A 17,037-nucleotide genomic window follows, 5' to 3' on the forward strand; every position below is an offset into this window, starting at 1 on the left:
CATTAAACTCTACGCCCGAGTCTGTTGTGTTGAAACACCAACTTTATATTACAATGTTCTGTGAAGAAATATGTTTCGATTATTAGAAAATGTAGTAATGTAAATTACACATGACGGTTTGTGCTAACTAATAAAAAAAAGCATTAACCTTTTGCTAAAACAAGTGCATTAATTTCAGTCGTGTCGCAAACAGGTTAACACATTTAAACAAACTAATTTGTGATTTTGATATTACATTTATTTTCTTTAAATTATTTATACTCGAAACAATTTTGTTAATCACATGTTGCGCGTCAAAGGGAGAGAAGCCTGAAAACAACATGTTGCCTTCAGGCCATCTTGTGTCACACACAGTCGCCCCTTACAGGACGTTTCATTTCATTTCTCCGCCCGCCGATCCGACCGGAAGCGCGCATTGATTTTTTTTTTCCACAGCGTCAAGCGCGACTGCAAGGGGGCAGAGTGAGAAGAAAATGCTAACATAAAAACAACCGAAGCAGTGCTAAATAAACGTCAGTCCTTTATAGACTGTGTCACACACGTCGACGACGGTTTCTAGGGTGTAACTTAAAGGAGGATATTCTTTTTTCTCGGATGTGGGATCTACCTTCGAGCTCACCCACCTGCTGGCCACCGTGATGGTGGTGAGTATGCACGCAGTTGGAGGGGCTTCTATGTCTTTCCTTTAAACCCGTTACTCAACGGATATCCATACCACTTAATACGAATACAAACATGCTCCTTTAGTTAATCATGGATGGAGATAAATAACCAAATGTTTTATATCCCCAGTAAGTGATTCAGTCGCCGATTGAGCGTGACATTCGTTTCAACTTAAATATTGTTCTAAAAATGTCAAACAAAAAGCCAATTTGTGTTTGTAAGCGTTCACGTCTGTTCTCTTTTTATTTAAATTAAAACTCGAATATAATGTGAATTTGAAAGGATAATATCAGCATTTAAACATTGTCTTTCTTTAATTATAAAAAATCTATATAAAAATGACGACGTCGTGACGTCCAAAGTATAGCAATAATATCTTTGCATTTCTAACTGCGTGACCCGAAGCAACATGGCTATAAGAAATATGAAAGGGTCTTGACGCTCGTCTTTTTTCGTGTTACTATGTATAAACCACCTGCAGGAATGATAGAAGAACAAAACATTGTTCTATTTTATCCTGTCTTTGGTAAAATGCTTGTCTGTGGAGGTGACTGGCTCCCAGGGCACGCCCAGACGCCGCTGCACTTCTTTCACTGACAACATAACATGTTGTACGTTGCGACGATGAAATCGTATCCAGGCATATTTAACCTGAAACAAATCGAAATAAAGACGAATGGAAAACTGTTGAGATGAATTTGAAGCGCGTCTCATGAATTTGCTCACAGCCATTTCGAGGCACTGGTTTCTCTAGGGAAGGGTGGAAGCCTTCTACCCGGTCACCAGGTGACTGAGCTCCGTTGGTGCCAAGAGGATTGAGTGATTGGTGTCTGAAGGAGCGTTTAACGGCTGGACGGCTGGGCTGTGCTGATGTCGTCGTTGATACGTTTTTTTTTTAACTCGTGGGAGTTGTCGGTGCCACCTTTCTTGCTGTTGGTCCCGGAGAGACTGAGACGATTTGTGGTGATACAAGTGCTCGTCAGGAGCCTATGAAACGCAAAAGTGTCGCTTTCTTGTCTGGATGACGCGGAGACATCAACATGGCGACGGCAGCCATAGCTGCAGCTACGGCCTCGTCGACTCTTTTACTGAAACGTCGACTCACTTAGGTATCGTGCTTTATATCTGTGATACCCAAGAAATATATGATATTTACATAGAAATAGTAATTAGAGTTGTTAAGATCTTTGCTGTTATTTCAACTACACTTTAAAAGTAAATTGTTCTTCTGTCTTATCCTAGATTTTACAGGTGGTTGTAGTCAAAACCCAATAAATAGTCTATACCATATGTAGCACTTTTTAAATCCCAATGTCAACTTGAAGTGCCTTACCTTAACCCCAACAAATCTGGAATCAAACCCAAACCTCTGCACTTGTAAGACAACTGCACTGTCTACTGAGGTACAGCACCTCCTACTACCAAATGTGACTGTTTAGTTTTTAAAGCATCTGGTGTGTCTCAAGTTTTAACCAGCCTTGGTTGTTTTGTCAAATGCAGCCGCCTGGTCTCTGCTGTGGTCTTGGTGATTTGCACGAGCTGTCCAGTTGTCTATAAGTGAGATGTTTTCTAACTTAAACCTTCAGAACCACGGCTTAGACCCCTCGTACATGCTAGTGACCTTTGAAACAATGGTTTAATTCAAATTCAATTACTGTGTGCCTTTTATGTTATAAAAACGTTTATATTGTTTATAGCTGTTAGAAGTTAGATAATTATTATACATTGCTGATTGAAGCGCTACATCAAAACATAGAAAAATACAATTGATGACAGCACAAAATCAGTACATCTGGTAAAAGACAAAATTCAAGGTCGTTGTTTTGCTTTCAGCTTTGTCTCTATTGCTAAGACAGCCAATGTTGCAGCTTTCAGGACCACGGACAGCAACCATGGCCTGTTGTCAATTTTTTAAACAGAAGTGATGACGTCCTGAAGTAACAAAGAACAATAAGACACATCTAAGAACATGCTCCTCAATGAGAAGTAGCACTGTTTTTTAGTTTAATTAATTACATTTTAAACACCACCATTTCTGTTCTGTTGTTTACTCCTGAAGCAGCAGCTTCGGAAAATGGGTCCAATACAGCTGCTCTGGTTAGCCAATGATGAAAATTGAACACCAGTTCTTTTCAATCAACAGGTCATTATATTTCTTTTTAATTTAAAAAAAAACCTGACGACTGCACTGCTGTCTGGCTTGTTGAGTAGTGAGTCAGCTATTAGTTCTAGAAGACTGAAACCCTGAAAAATATGGAATCACTTTAAGTTAATGGGTGATTAATTTAGTGTTCTTATGTATGCCATACTGGCATGTGGACACTGTGAACATTAAATATTCAAATATTTCTGATATTGGGAAACATAACAGTTTCATATGTAGAACATTTTAAGGGGAAAACAGTGTTTAGGAGTTATGTTGTTGTGAAGAAGAGATCGTGTTGGGTGTATATATTCGACATCCAAACTTAATTTGTTGCTTTACATGTCTTTCCTTAGGCATTAATTATTTCATTGAAATTGTTATTGTTGACAACTGTTGCATTGCATTTTTGATAACTTGAACTCTCATTAGGAGAAACCAAAATATTTTCTTTTATGGCATGTAGCTTTATGAGTGAGCTGAACTTCTTGTTGAGCTCACTCAACAACAAGTTGAGCTCTTCTTCTTGTCCAGTACTGGTACTACAAATTGGAGTATCTGCTGGTACCAATATGAACCTAATACCTTTGGTTCTTCTCCAGTATGCCATGGGCTGTCACTGCTGAGGTGATAGTGTCCCTGTTTACAATACGTCATGCAAATTTAATTTAGGCATTTAGGCATAGTTATCTGATTGGATGGGTTATGGCTGCTACAACTGGGTTGTGTTGTGTGTGCTATGGAAAATGGATGAGAAAGTTTACTTCCCTTTCTTAACCCATTGTCCGACTTCCAAATGGTCACACAAGAGACATATTTTATAAAGCTATTGTATATGTTGGTTGATTGACTCTGTTGTAAAGTTAAACTCATAAGTGAGGGAGACATTATTTGAAAATTTGCTGTTGGGATTTATCCTGGGCTGGTGCAGTGTCTCTGGTGACACAAAACCCACCAATGGGACACTGGAGATGGGAATGTACTGAGGATTTGCTTTTAATGACTCACCAGGGTTTTGGGGGAGCATGTTGTTTTCTTCTATTTCCTGTGAGAAAGGAGAGTGGCTCCTGGGTATAAAATCTGATAGAGCAGAAGAGTTGAAGTGAAAAATCTGACATCGCTGATATTGATGATTGATGGGGAAGGAATAAATAACATTTATGTAAAGACAATGACTAAGTGATTGTGCAATACTGCTGACTCTCCCTCTTAGCAAGAGCTGAGCAATAAATAGACCGTCGGGATAGGAGTCCAAAGACAAGAGAGAGAGCTTTGTGCCTTTAGAAATCGAGTGCTTTTTATTTCATTTGTTGTTGGCTGTTTTTCTGAAGTCACTTCTTGACGTCATACACTCCACATTTACTCTTTTCTTACCATTCTGCTCAGTTTTACAGTACAGCTGTCTTTGTGAGTTATTTTTACATTTAACAGGCTATATGACTACAGGCAACCTTATGTGTGGTCTACATACCATCTCCCATAATTTTAGTTGTCATCATTGATTACTAAATATCACATTTTAGTGATATGAAAATAATTTATTATTGTGATATATTTGTTTATTGCTGTAGCTAAGTAGCTAAGGAGCTAAGTAAACTGAAAAGCTTGGTGGCCCGTCGAAACATTAATTTACATTAAATATTAAATAATAAAATTAGTCAATTTTTCTATGTCCATATGTCCCTTCACATGTATGTTAGCATGCCTAGGTCCCTCACCCACCTTTATTTTTCGTCTTGCATGCCTCCCCTGAAGTGCTCTGGTGTCCCCCAGGGGAAGCAATCCTCACATTTTGAAAACTGTTTTAACTCCAATGTGAAGATCAGATACCTGTTCCGATATTGACTAAATGGCCGGATGAACATCATTTGTTACATGTTGTTTAACAAAGTGAGGAAACGTATGTGTAAGTCAAGGTTGATGCCTTCAGTCACTGCCAGATGGCGAGGGACAGAGTTTAATAATTCAACAATGGTATTGAAGCATTGTTGTTAGGAATGGGAATCTAGAACCAGACTCTTTGACCGCTTGCAAGAATGACAGAGCTTTAACGACAAAAGGTGTAGAGCATGCAAACACTTAGGCACACGCCATGCTCTTCCATAATGTTCAGTGTGTCATTGTTCCCACGCTGTTTAGCAATCACATAATTCTCCGTCTTATTACTGTGGAATATCTTATTCCAGGTAACACTCATTCTAGTCCAGTGTTTATGCTGTGAATAAAGACTTAATTACTTGTAGATGATGAGGATGTGTTTGTCGTGTCTCTAGTCGAGTGTGTTACTATAAATCACTAAGGCAGAGCATCTATTCATTATTCCGATTCATTTGTTCTTGTTATATCGCAAGTGCAAAATAATCATCCGCAACATATTGAAGATGGAGCATCTTTATAGACAATAACAACAATATTTGGACTATTAGTGACTTTATTAACTTCTTGGATGAATACTGTTACTGTTATATTTTCATTTGTATTGCAGGCATTTAAACACATCTCAACAAAATACTTTTTTGCAATCTTTTTTAGGAGCCAGTGGTTTTAGAATTGGACCTTCAATTTTTTGTTTCATCCCATACAAGCATTTTTTTAGTTAACTGAACAACTACCTGAGAATTCATCAGTGTTTAAATTTATTTTGTTTTCTATTTGATTAGCAATAAAAAAAACCTTGTTGTAGCTTCATTTTGTTTGGTTGTTGGTCAACCTTTGTAGAGTATGAATTTGTATATGCATGCTGCCATTCCTAGCAAACACTAAACTGTATACAGCTTATGGTGTCTTGGTAACAATTGTAGCATAAACTGGAAAATAAGATGACCTGTGTACATAAATATATTTTACATACCTTTTCCCAGAATTATCCTCTCCTCCTCTGACACTTGGTGCCTCTTTTCCTTGTTGATGCAGCTCCCTGTCCCAGCTGAGCCCTTCACTGTCCTATAAAGAAGCAGGATGACAAGATGGCACAGCTGCTTGTACCGCCCGGACCTGACAGCTTCCACCCCTTCGTCCCTGAGTCGCTGGCGGCCATTGAAAGGCGCATCGCAGAAGAAGCGGCCAAGAGACCAAAGGCAGACCGACGCAGTGACAGCGACGATGAAAATGGCCCAAAGCCCAACAGTGACTTGGAGGCAGGGAAATCTTTGCCCTTCATCTATGGGGATATCCCTCCCAAGTTGGTGTCCACACCTCTGGAGGACATGGACACCTACTACAGCAATCAGAAGGTTGGATTGTTTTGCTATTTTTGATGACACTTTAATGTTTTTCACCTAATTGTGGTGTTTTAATATATACAGCCACACCTACTGCTTTTGTGTATGACAGATTTGTATTCTGTTTCTCTCTTTTAGACCTTCATAGTATTGAATCGTGGGAAGGTAATCTTCCGTTTTAACGCCACCCCTGCCTTGTACATCTTAAGCCCTTTCAACCCTCTGAGAAGGATAGCTATCCGAGTTTTGGTACACTCATATCCTTTCAGTGTTTGATATTGTTGTAACTTTGATAGATTTGTGGTGACAACATGCAAATGTTGGTTTAAATGAAACAATGTTAGAGACACCAACTTCCTAAAGGTCTAAATATGGGCGTTGTTTACATACACATGAAAAAAGAAAGTTTAAGATCAACTGTTTACATTGATAATACTACCAAACAAACAACATACCATGTATGAAATGCTCCAATATATTCCTTAACTTAAATATTCTTACAATGTTCAGTGTGTTGATCATGTTCACCATCCTGACCAACTGTGCTTTCATGACCCTCAGTAATCCCCCGGACTGGGCCAAGAATGTAGAGTAAGTTCTCTGCTCTTTATGTTCTGAGACAAAAGAGAAAAGTGATGTAGAAGTTCAGTCGGTACTGCCTTAAGAGTCTTCTATTCCACTGACTCACATTCAGGTTTACTTTCCTTTATCGTTTCTGACTACGAAACCCTCACTGGTAGGAAATAATAACGGGATAAACATATCAGTTTTTAGTCTAAACACAGTGTTGTTACAATACTGCATAAATTCAAGCTGTTTACTCCATTCAATTGTAACTGATCTCAAATAACAGACTAAATATGTTTTCACGGACGTTCAGCTACATTTATGATACACTGTAGCAGTGTTTCCTATGGGAAAAAAACAAAACACTTTCCTACTACTACAACCTTTCAAATGATCAGGCAACATCATTGTGATTAAATGCATGTAGCTCTATGGCATAACATGATTCAGTTCTTACAGTACATAGTCACTACTATAACTATAGTACTGGTACTATAGTTATAGTTAATATTATAATTGTAATTGTATTTATTTACGTTATTTAAGTTGCTCATGATCTACCATTACTTCAGATCTATTTTGGATTGGATGAGCTACAGATATTTCTTATGTGTCATCCCTAGTACCTACTGAGCTAAGGCAAGCCTGAAACACCATATTATTATTATTATTGGAATTATTGGAATAAATGTTAGCTAACATCTAGATGCGTAGACAAAATGTTTGACTTTACAAATCTATGTATTACAAAGATTGTCTGTGTCTTTTTGCCCCTCATCTCTCCCTCCCTCTCATACCTCCTTTAGGTACACATTCACTGGAATTTACACGTTTGAGTCACTTATAAAAATCCTGGCCAGGGGCTTCTGTGTGGGAAAGTTCACTTTTCTTCGAGACCCTTGGAACTGGCTGGATTTTAGTGTTATTCTTATGGCGTAAGTATTCTGACAAACATGGCCAGGATTAGCTTTTCACAATCTGACAGTGATTAAGATGCCAAATATGTTAAATGTCCAACAGGCCAGCAGTTTATTAAGTTACAGGAAATGTAAGAAGAGGACAGAGAGTTGTTCAGAGAGAATGGATAGAAATCTGAGCTTTCCTCTGTAAAGGATATGAGAAACAGTCTCATCTCTCAGTGACTTGAAATGCCTGATGACGATGATTTTTGTTGTTTGAATATCATTATTAATTTACAATGTTATTATATCAGTAGTTAAAATGTGGTTTGGGATGCACTGGTGGTCAGTTTTCATTGTCCCTGTACTTATAGCCACTAATAGCAACAGGCCTGCTCAGTTAACAAGCACTAACAACTGAACATTCAATTTGAAACCATAAAACACCGTACATTTGCAGTAAAGTTCCCACTCTCAGAAACCTCTTGGGAAGCTTGCGCTGATTGGGCAGTCTCCCTTATGCTGTGCAGGATTTGTGATGTTTCTTTTCCGTGAAGGAAGTCATCATGGCACTTTTTACTTTTTACTTGATTAGCTCTGGTTTAATTGATACGAACAGGTATCCCTCGGGGTACTGGGTTCAGTACCAGTCCCGGTGATGGTCTTTTTTGTAGAGCGTTTTGATATTTGAGTTTTGATTTGTTAGGTATGTCTGTGTGTGTGGCTCCTCTGTGCCTGTACAATGCTGTAGTAACTGTCCATTTGATCCTGCAGGTATATAACAGAGTTTGTAAACCTAGGCAATGTTTCAGCTCTGCGCACATTCAGAGTATTGCGAGCTTTGAAAACTATCTCAGTTATACCAGGTAAGGCTGCCTGTGGCTGCCGCCAACACTCTGCCATGTGTCCTCTGTGTGTGACTGTTTGCCATTTCCCCCCTCTCTGTTTCTCTCCCCCTCCCACCAACCTCATTTTGTATTTGTATTTGTGCGCCTGACTTGTGTGTGTGCGTTGGTGTGCGTGTGTGCGTGCTGCACTCCCTTCCCAAAATGCCCTATCTACCCCATCCCGTCCCTCCTCTTCCTTCTTCCCTTCCTTCCCTTACAGATATGTCACAGAGTTTGTGGACCTGGGCAATGTCTCAGCACTGCGAACCTTCAGGGTTCTGCGAGCCTTGAAAACTATATCAGTCATCCCAGGTGAGATAGCCACCGAGGTTCTTAGGAAATGCTGAAGGCTACCCAGCATTTCACTTACATCTGAGCCAACCTTCTCCCCTTTCCACACCTTCTCTCAGCTCATCTTACTTTAGCTGAGTTTGATATTCTTCACCATCCCTCATGCTGCCAGTAAAAGCTGGAATCTAACAAGATTCAGAGCTTTTAGACACTTCCTTTAAGGCAGAATTCTTTATGGCTGAAATCTATTCTTGCCTTGGGAGCTTCACAAGTAGCTCTTTGTGCACCGTTTCTTTTCTGCATGAGACATTGCTAAAGCCGATTTTTCTGGTGACAAGCACACATCTGTGTGTAGGGTTCTCCTCTGTGTGTTCTCCTTTGCATGTCCTGTTCAATGTTGTGGGTTTCTGTTCAGGAAATAGTGATAACGATCACTTGAGGCTGGGATGTGGCCTTTACACAATAACAATATTCACATCACAAACTTACACAACACTGATTTTTTTTTGTATAATAACAAATTATTATTGGCTCTTTATGTTGGGACACCTGGCTCAATTGCTTACACTGAGGTAAAGACCCTGTTCAGATATGTGGAGCTCTTCTTTTTGGTGCATTGCAAAGCCTAGTTCAAAGTAGCCAATCACTGTGTTGTGGACTTTTTAACACAATTGTTGGTCCCACTGTGTCAAGCAAGATTTTTGACTTTTGAGTATGGATGGCTTGATACAACATTTTATGTCCTTTTTATGAATGATACTGCAACTTAGGTATCAGTCCAATTTTTTCATTTCTCCTCCCACATGCCATGGACTGCCTTTGCTGAGGTGATAGTGTCCCCATTTATGACATGTTAAGTTAAGTTGACTATTTGGGCTTAGGTATTAGTATATATATCACAATGTCAAGTCTTTGATTTGTGCTTGTCTTTGTAATTGCACAAAAAGAGAGCTCAGTTTAATAGTCACTCTTACAAGAAAACAAGAACAAGACATTCCAACACAAACACCTGATCATATATTTTCAGTGCCTAACAGCACCACAGTGTTCAGAGTTCCATTATTGTCTGTCATACAGTAGATTCTTCATGATTAGCTGTGATCCGTGTCAGCTCAGTTCCTATATGACAACAAACTGGTCATACAGGAGCCTGCTCTGCAGATCGCCACAGCTGCTTGCTGCTGTTATCTTACAAGCTTCCTGCTTTTACAACATTGACTGTCACAAAGTCATAAAGCAGCTGTGATCTGTTTGCAATGTCCTTCTCCTTTCCTTTTGCCCTTTTTTTACCCATAGGCTTGAAAACCATTGTGGGCGCCTTGATCCAGTCAGTTAAAAAGCTGTCGGATGTGATGATCCTTACCGTGTTCTGCCTCAGTGTCTTCGCCCTTATTGGTCTCCAACTCTTCATGGGCAACCTGAGGCAGAAGTGCGTCCGCATGCCTGTTGCCGGCAATGCCAGCAACAGCAGCAGCAATGAAATGGATGATAGCATGTTTATCATCAACGCAACAGTGGATTTCAACACCGTGTTTGGAATGAATGTGTCTGAGAGCCCCTTCAACTGGACAGAGTACATGCGTGATGAAGGTAGGCCTAGAGACATTGGCCGTAGTGATTGCAACACCCTATAACAAATGCAGATAATGGCCTCTGAGCCCTTTCTTTTGCTATCATTTCACACCCTCCTATAGCTCAGCTGAGTGGCAGGAGGGTAATTCACTGATAGATAGTAGATAAAAGTAGATACAGTATATGCACCAGGTGTTTGACCATCGAAGTCTAACAATCGAACATAGTTTTTAAATCTCTGACGTACACTCAGTTAGTGAAAACAGAATTGTATTATCAAACTTGCTCCTAAATGAGGCTTCTCCTAAGCTCTTCAGAAGCCTGTAACACCTAGCTGGGGCCTTCAACCATGCAATACTTACTGTTAAAAAACCAATAGTTGATACCACACGGCTGTAGGAAGAAAACATTTTCCCAGGAACAGTTACATCATCTTTTACAATGTTAAGTTAAGTAGCCAAGCAGAAAAAAGCACAGCACACTTGTCAAATGTCCAGGGAGTGTTCCGTTGACCTGCATTAACATATACCTCAAATGTATTTTCTTTCCTCTCAGTTCTCCCTTTCTGTCCATTTCAGTTCACTCATGTGAAGTGGCTGTGACTTCCCACTGTCTCTTCTTCCCTCTAGATAATTACTATTACCTCCCCGGCCATAAAGATGCTCTTCTCTGTGGGAATGGCAGCGGCGCTGGGTAAGACTTAACTGTATGTGGCCAATTAAACACAGGGCACAGCTAAAGCACAGACTTATTTAGTCATTTATTTTACACACAAAATCCATCATTATTAGTGATAATAGATATTTGAGTAGTATTCATCTCAGTGTTAGTAGCAATTTTGATTTGTAAAACAAAAGGAGCCCCTGAGTAGTCAATCTGATCATGTCTGAAGTTTTATCAGGATAACCACATTATATTGTCATGTGTTAGATATGGGTCAAACTAATACAATGTTTAATGACTTTTTCTGTTCACAAAAAACTTAATCCTTTTACAATTTCAATTGATTTGCAGAAGAAAGCAATGTATTAATTACAAGACATATTTTCATCTATAATTATCCTTGAAAAAAATGGGAACTTTGGTAATCTCTTTGTTGTTGTTAGAACTTTTAAACATTTTTGTAAACAATATAAACTGTATTATTTGTGGGTCAACCTGGCAGGCTCTGCCCAGAGGGCTTTTCATGTATCAAGGCTGGTCGCAATCCAGACTACGGCTACACAAGCTTTGACACCTTCAGCTGGGCCTTTCTCTCTCTGTTTCGGCTCATGACCCAGGACTACTGGGAGAATCTATACCAGCAGGTTGGCAAGACACACGTTAAATTACAGGGACTTTTACAGGAAGTGGCAGCAGATAAGCCAACATTTCTCACTGGACTTGTCTCTCCTGTCTTTTCCTGTCCTGGATTCTTCAGACTCTGCGAGCTGCAGGGAAACCATACATGATCTTCTTTGTGCTGGTGATCTTCCTTGGCTCCTTTTATTTAGTAAACCTGATCTTAGCCGTTGTTGCCATGGCTTATGAAGAGCAGAACCAGGCGACCATCGAGGAGGCTCAGCAGAAGGAGGAGGAGTTCCAGGCCATGTTGGAGCAGCTGAAGAGACAGCAAGAGGAGGCTCAGGTAGGTTTGTTTTTCTTTTCTCTTTTTTAAAATAAAGGTAACATTCATCACGGAAGGTAATGTGAAGATTATTGAAGCAGATTTAATATGTGATGACACAGATGAGATGTGATGTAGTGCTGATTTTCAATTTGATTTTAAGACAAGTGGTTAAGATAAGCTCTTGGCGTCTAACAAGGATGACTTGGTGGACTAGTGACGTTGCTTGGACAACTGACTAATTCACTGCAGGACAAGTACATATTTGACCTACATGTCAAATTCAGCTAATTTGGAAATAATTTACAAACAGTAGTGTAAAAGAGGGGATAATGATAAAGATATGAAAATAGTCATTAACAAAGATTCTGCGTTACATTTACCCTTACAATGAATGATCCAATACTATGTTCTGACAACAGAAAAGTTATATTTGTGAGACCATTTGATATTAAACCAGGACATTTGTCATGAATAAAGGTTGACACAGAATTAACCAATCCCTTTGAGTAAGATTTCATTTAGTCCAAACAGGTTCCAGGATATAAAAATATACTACACAGGATACACTTTGGCTAATTTGGATCTGGCAACTAGGTGATACTGATCCAGAAAGTTATATCTAATTATTCGCAAAAAAGGTTTTCAGGATTATATTTAAATACAACATTATACCAGTATATGTGAATGATAAAACAGAATTCTCAGTGTATTTAGCACCACCTACAGACTGAAGAGGAGTTATATGAATTTTAGGTTCTGGACCCATTACATGTTATGGTGCAGTTAATTGCTATGCTAAATATTTTGCAGTTATTTTTCTATACTTTAAGTAGTCATATTTATTGTGACAAAATCAGTTTGAGTTGATGTCGTTCGCCCTCCACACTGATAGAACAAACTCTGCATAAGCTTTTATGGTAGTTGAGAAGCACTGTAAATCACTAATGTCAACATGTTGCTTGTCACAAAAAATGTATACAAGATATTTAAGGATTTGGAAAACAGGGATCCATTTTTAGAATGCTTCTTTGGCTGAATTGGCTCTTCATGCTGCCACTGCTGCTCCCAGCTGCCAGGCATTCTCCACTGCTCCATTCACCCCAGAGCCTTCGAGACAAGCATGGGTTACCATAACAACAACTGTGCTTGTGCTCTTATTGGCTGGCAGGTTGCTGCAGCAGCAGCTACAGCCACGGAGAGCGGAGAGTACAGCGGGCGAGGAGGCCCCACCTCTGAGTCATCCTCAGGGACGTCTAAGCTGAGCTCAAAAAGCGCCAAGGAGCGACGCAACAGGCGCAAGAAGAGGAAACAGCGGGAGGAGGAGGAAGAGAGAGAAGGACGGAAGTTCCACAAGTCTGAGTCTGAAGACAGCATCAAAAGATCTAGCTTCCGCTTCTCTATTGATGCCAATCGGCTCTCTTATGAGAAGCGCTGTTCTTCGCCCAACCAGGTGATAATACCCCATCATTTCAGCAGATGAGCTGTCCTCCACGTATAGAAATATTTATAGAAGTAAAACTGAATAGTATTTATGTTTTTTTTCTACATGGTGAAGTTGTTTTGGGGAAAAAGGTAAAAACATAACAACCGCCTGCCCACTTTATACAAATACAGTGGGACTTCAAGATACGAGCTACTTGAAATACTTGAATTGAATAGTTTTCCAAGTTACAAGTTAGTAACTTTTGCAAGATTTTCCTCGTGATACGAGGAAACACTGAGTTACGAGTGCTCAACTGAGCTCCAATTTTTTCACTAGACACTGCCGCGTTGTTCAGCTCACTGTCCCTCACTGGGTTATTTTTTCACATTTTTTTAACAATAATCTAAAATGTTTTCTAAATTATTATTATTTTATATTATCAATATAACAATTGTCTGTGCCTTCTACTATTTTGTGACTCTTACTTGTTTTATGTAACAGTTTGGTTTCTCTTGTATTCTTGTATCAGTCGTTGCTCAGTATTCGTGGATCCCTGCTATCTCCTCGAAGGAACAGCCGCACCAGCCTCTTTAGCTTCCGTGGCCGGGCACGTGACATGGGCTCGGAGAACGACTTTGCTGATGATGAGCACAGCACCTTTGAAGAAAGCGACAGCCGACGTGGGTCTTTATTTTTGCCACGTCGCGTTGAGCGCCGCTGCAGTGTGGTCAGCCAAACCAGCCTGGGAGTGCCGAGGGTCATACTGCCAGCCAACGGAAAAATGCACTGCTCTGTGGACTGCAATGGTGTGGTGTCCCTTGTCGGTGGAACTTCAGTCACAACCTCCCCTGTAGGTCTCCTGCTGCCTGAGGTGACTCATGTCACGTTGTTTCATCACTCTTCTTTTAACTAATATTCACCTAATTTTTCTTTCAAAACATTATAAAATAACAAAAATAAAGATGGGTCACACAAATCTTTAGATACAATCTGCTTTATAGTTAATGTTTACAGTTAATATTAGCAATATCCCTCAACTTTTTAACTCCAGCCACATACATAGCAAAAACAAATTATAGTAGAGCCATAATTTAGCTAAAACTCAAAAGAAAAAAATATAAATTATAGTAAGACTGGGAATGAATAATATTGGTTATTTCTAACAACATGACCAGAAGTAGGTTGTGGGTCACAACCCAGAAATGGCCTGCAACCCAGTTTTCAGTGGGTTGCATGCCTCTGCAAAATAGTTTGAGATGAAAATCTGCAGTCTCACCTATTAACACCAGATAAAGTGACCTGTAGTATATCAAACAGTACCTGACACATTGTGAATAAGCTAAATATTAGCAAAACACAAGCCCAGATATATGAAAGGAGTTGAAAATCCCACATACATCTGCTCTTACAGTACAACATGTAGGAAAGGTTATGTGAGAGATAAAGGTTTGACAGAAAATAAACCAAATTTTAGCCACAATATTCATCTTATTCTACCTGATCTTTCCTTAAAAATGCATTATTTTGTTTTTATTAATCTAATGTTATGTTTTCTTTCTATTGTGTGCTCCCTCAGGGAACGACTACAGATACTGATCTGAGAAAAAGGCGGTCAGGATTTCTTCAGCCGTCCATGGACTATCTGGATGAACCTGGAGCCCGCCAGAGAGCCATGAGTGCAGCTAGTATTCTCACCAATACCATGGAAGGTCTGAACCAACTGCATAATTTGGGCCATAATGAACACTTTCCCAGCATATTTATATAATGTGCTTATCTTCTTTTTCCAGAACTGGAAGAGTCTAGACAGAAGTGCCCCCCCTGCTGGTACAGATTTGCCAATACCTGTCTGATCTGGGATTGTTGTCCAGCGTGGTTGAGAATAAAGGAAATTGTCAATATGGTGGTGATGGACCCATTTGTGGATCTGGCCATCACAATTTGCATCGTTCTTAACACTCTCTTCATGGCCATGGAGCATTACCCCATGACCGAGGAGTTTGACACTGTGCTCACTGTGGGAAACCTGGTGAGCATACTGTAAATTACTGAGTTAAATGGAAAAGAAAGACTGTCCTTCTCACCACTGTCATTATCAACCTCAGGTGTTCACAGGCATCTTCACAGCAGAGATGTGTTTCAAGATCATCGCTCTAGATCCCTATTATTACTTCCAGGAGGGCTGGAACATCTTTGATGGCATCATTGTCAGTCTTAGCCTGATGGAGCTTGGTCTGTCTAATGTGGAAGGCCTGTCTGTGCTCAGGTCCTTTAGATTGGTAAGATCACAGACAAATACAAAATGAATATGCCCAGCCTGTTTTTTGTAGAAAATAAAAATCCATAGTAGTTCATGAGTATTACAAAATGTAGCTTAAAGATTTCGAAAAGGTTACTTAAAGCTGTCTACCTATAGCTTATCTTTATGAAAAAAGAGGTTTACTGCATGGTAAATATGAATATATTTTTCCTTCCAAACAGCTGAGGGTATTCAAACTGGCCAAGTCGTGGCCCACTTTGAACATGCTCATAAAGATCATCGGCAACTCAGTTGGCGCTCTGGGCAACCTGACTCTGGTGCTGGCCATCATCGTCTTCATCTTTGCTGTAGTGGGCATGCAGCTGTTTGGCAAGAGCTACAAGGAGTGTGTGTGTAAGATCAGCAGTGACTGTGAGCTGCCACGGTGGCACATGCACGACTTCCTTCCCCACCGCTGGCATATGAACGACTTCTTCCACTCCTTCCTCATCGTGTTTCGAATCCTATGTGGGGAGTGGATAGAGACCATGTGGGACTGCATGGAGGTGGCAGGTCAGACCATGTGTCTGATCGTCTTCATGATGGTTATGGTCATCGGAAATCTTGTGGTATGACCCTTTTTTTTCTCCTATTGGCTGAAGTAATGACATCTGCTTATATATACCCCAGGAGTGTAAAAATAAATCACATGACCTGATGTTTCTGCGATCTTACCCCTGAGCTAGAAAGCGGTCAATAGTAATTTTTTTTGTCCTGTGTCATCTTCCTCCCAGGTTCTCAACCTCTTCCTGGCTCTCCTCCTGAGCTCATTTAGTGCTGACAACCTGGCAGCAACTGACGATGATAGCGAGATGAACAACCTGCAGATTGCCGTGGGCCGCATCCAGCGTGGCATCGCTTTTGTTAAATCTACAGTGCGCCAGTTCCTCCGCAGCTTCTGCTTTGGCAAAGGCAGTAAGCAATCTGGACTGGCTGAAGAGAGTAAACCCTTGGATGAATTGCACAGCAATGGAAAAGGAAACTGCATCTCCAATCACACTGTTGTGGAGATCAGCAAAGATCCAAGTAGAGTGTTCATGACCGAGGGGAATGGAAGGCCAGGAGGAGTAGTGGTTGGAGTCAGGACCGGTGGGGACACCACGGTGAAGTACCCTATAGAGGAATGTGACTACATGTCCTTTATTCACAACCCCAGCCTGACCGTAACGGTGCCCATTGCTGTTGGGGAGTCAGACTTCGAGAACCTTAACACTGAAGACTTCAGCAGCGACTCCTCAGATGTGGAGGGCAGCAAAGAGGTAGGATGAGTGATGAAATGTCTTTTGTCAAAATCTTAACCTCGGACTCAGAGGAACTAGCATAGAAATTTGCAGAGAGAAGTTAAAAGGTTTGAAAATGATCTACTAATACTTTGAAGTGCTGTGTCACTGAGGGGTTATTCAGAAAGTCTAAAGCATTTGGCAAGAGAAGAAATGGCTGTGACAAATCATGACATATTTGCT

General features: G+C 40.2%; 1 protein-coding gene across 6 annotated transcripts in view; it reads left to right on the plus strand.

Annotated features, from left to right (window-relative positions):
• Positions 1 to 183: 183 nt before the first annotated feature.
• scn1lab (sodium channel, voltage-gated, type I like, alpha b) overlaps positions 184 to 17,037 on the plus strand; it is a 28,729-nt gene continuing 11,875 nt past the window's right edge. Inside the window, exons 1-17 of one of the 6 annotated variants that reach the window (XM_008324840.3) lie at positions 184 to 644; positions 5,720 to 6,039; positions 6,166 to 6,284; positions 6,529 to 6,618; positions 7,401 to 7,529; positions 8,268 to 8,359; positions 9,968 to 10,261; positions 10,873 to 10,936; positions 11,409 to 11,550; positions 11,664 to 11,870; positions 13,021 to 13,302; positions 13,805 to 14,146; positions 14,852 to 14,984; positions 15,066 to 15,304; positions 15,381 to 15,554; positions 15,757 to 16,143; positions 16,309 to 16,833. In XM_008324840.3, coding sequence (XP_008323062.1) covers positions 5,773 to 6,039; positions 6,166 to 6,284; positions 6,529 to 6,618; positions 7,401 to 7,529; positions 8,268 to 8,359; positions 9,968 to 10,261; positions 10,873 to 10,936; positions 11,409 to 11,550; positions 11,664 to 11,870; positions 13,021 to 13,302; positions 13,805 to 14,146; positions 14,852 to 14,984; positions 15,066 to 15,304; positions 15,381 to 15,554; positions 15,757 to 16,143; positions 16,309 to 16,833 — 3,486 coding nt within the window. In that variant the 5' untranslated portion in view covers positions 184 to 644; positions 5,720 to 5,772. Of the gene's footprint in view, positions 645 to 1,106; positions 1,773 to 5,719; positions 6,040 to 6,165; positions 6,285 to 6,528; positions 6,619 to 7,400; positions 7,530 to 8,267; positions 8,360 to 8,600; positions 8,693 to 9,967; positions 10,262 to 10,872; positions 10,937 to 11,408; positions 11,551 to 11,663; positions 11,871 to 13,020; positions 13,303 to 13,804; positions 14,147 to 14,851; positions 14,985 to 15,065; positions 15,305 to 15,380; positions 15,555 to 15,756; positions 16,144 to 16,308; positions 16,834 to 17,037 lie in introns of those variants that run through there. The other 5 variants (XM_008324839.3, XM_008324835.3, XM_008324833.3 and 2 more) reach the window with 5 other exon arrangements.

Source organism: Cynoglossus semilaevis, chromosome 14 (assembly GCF_000523025.1).
Source record: "Cynoglossus semilaevis isolate Cse_v1.0 chromosome 14, Cse_v1.0, whole genome shotgun sequence".
NCBI lineage: Eukaryota > Metazoa > Chordata > Actinopteri > Pleuronectiformes > Cynoglossidae > Cynoglossus > Cynoglossus semilaevis.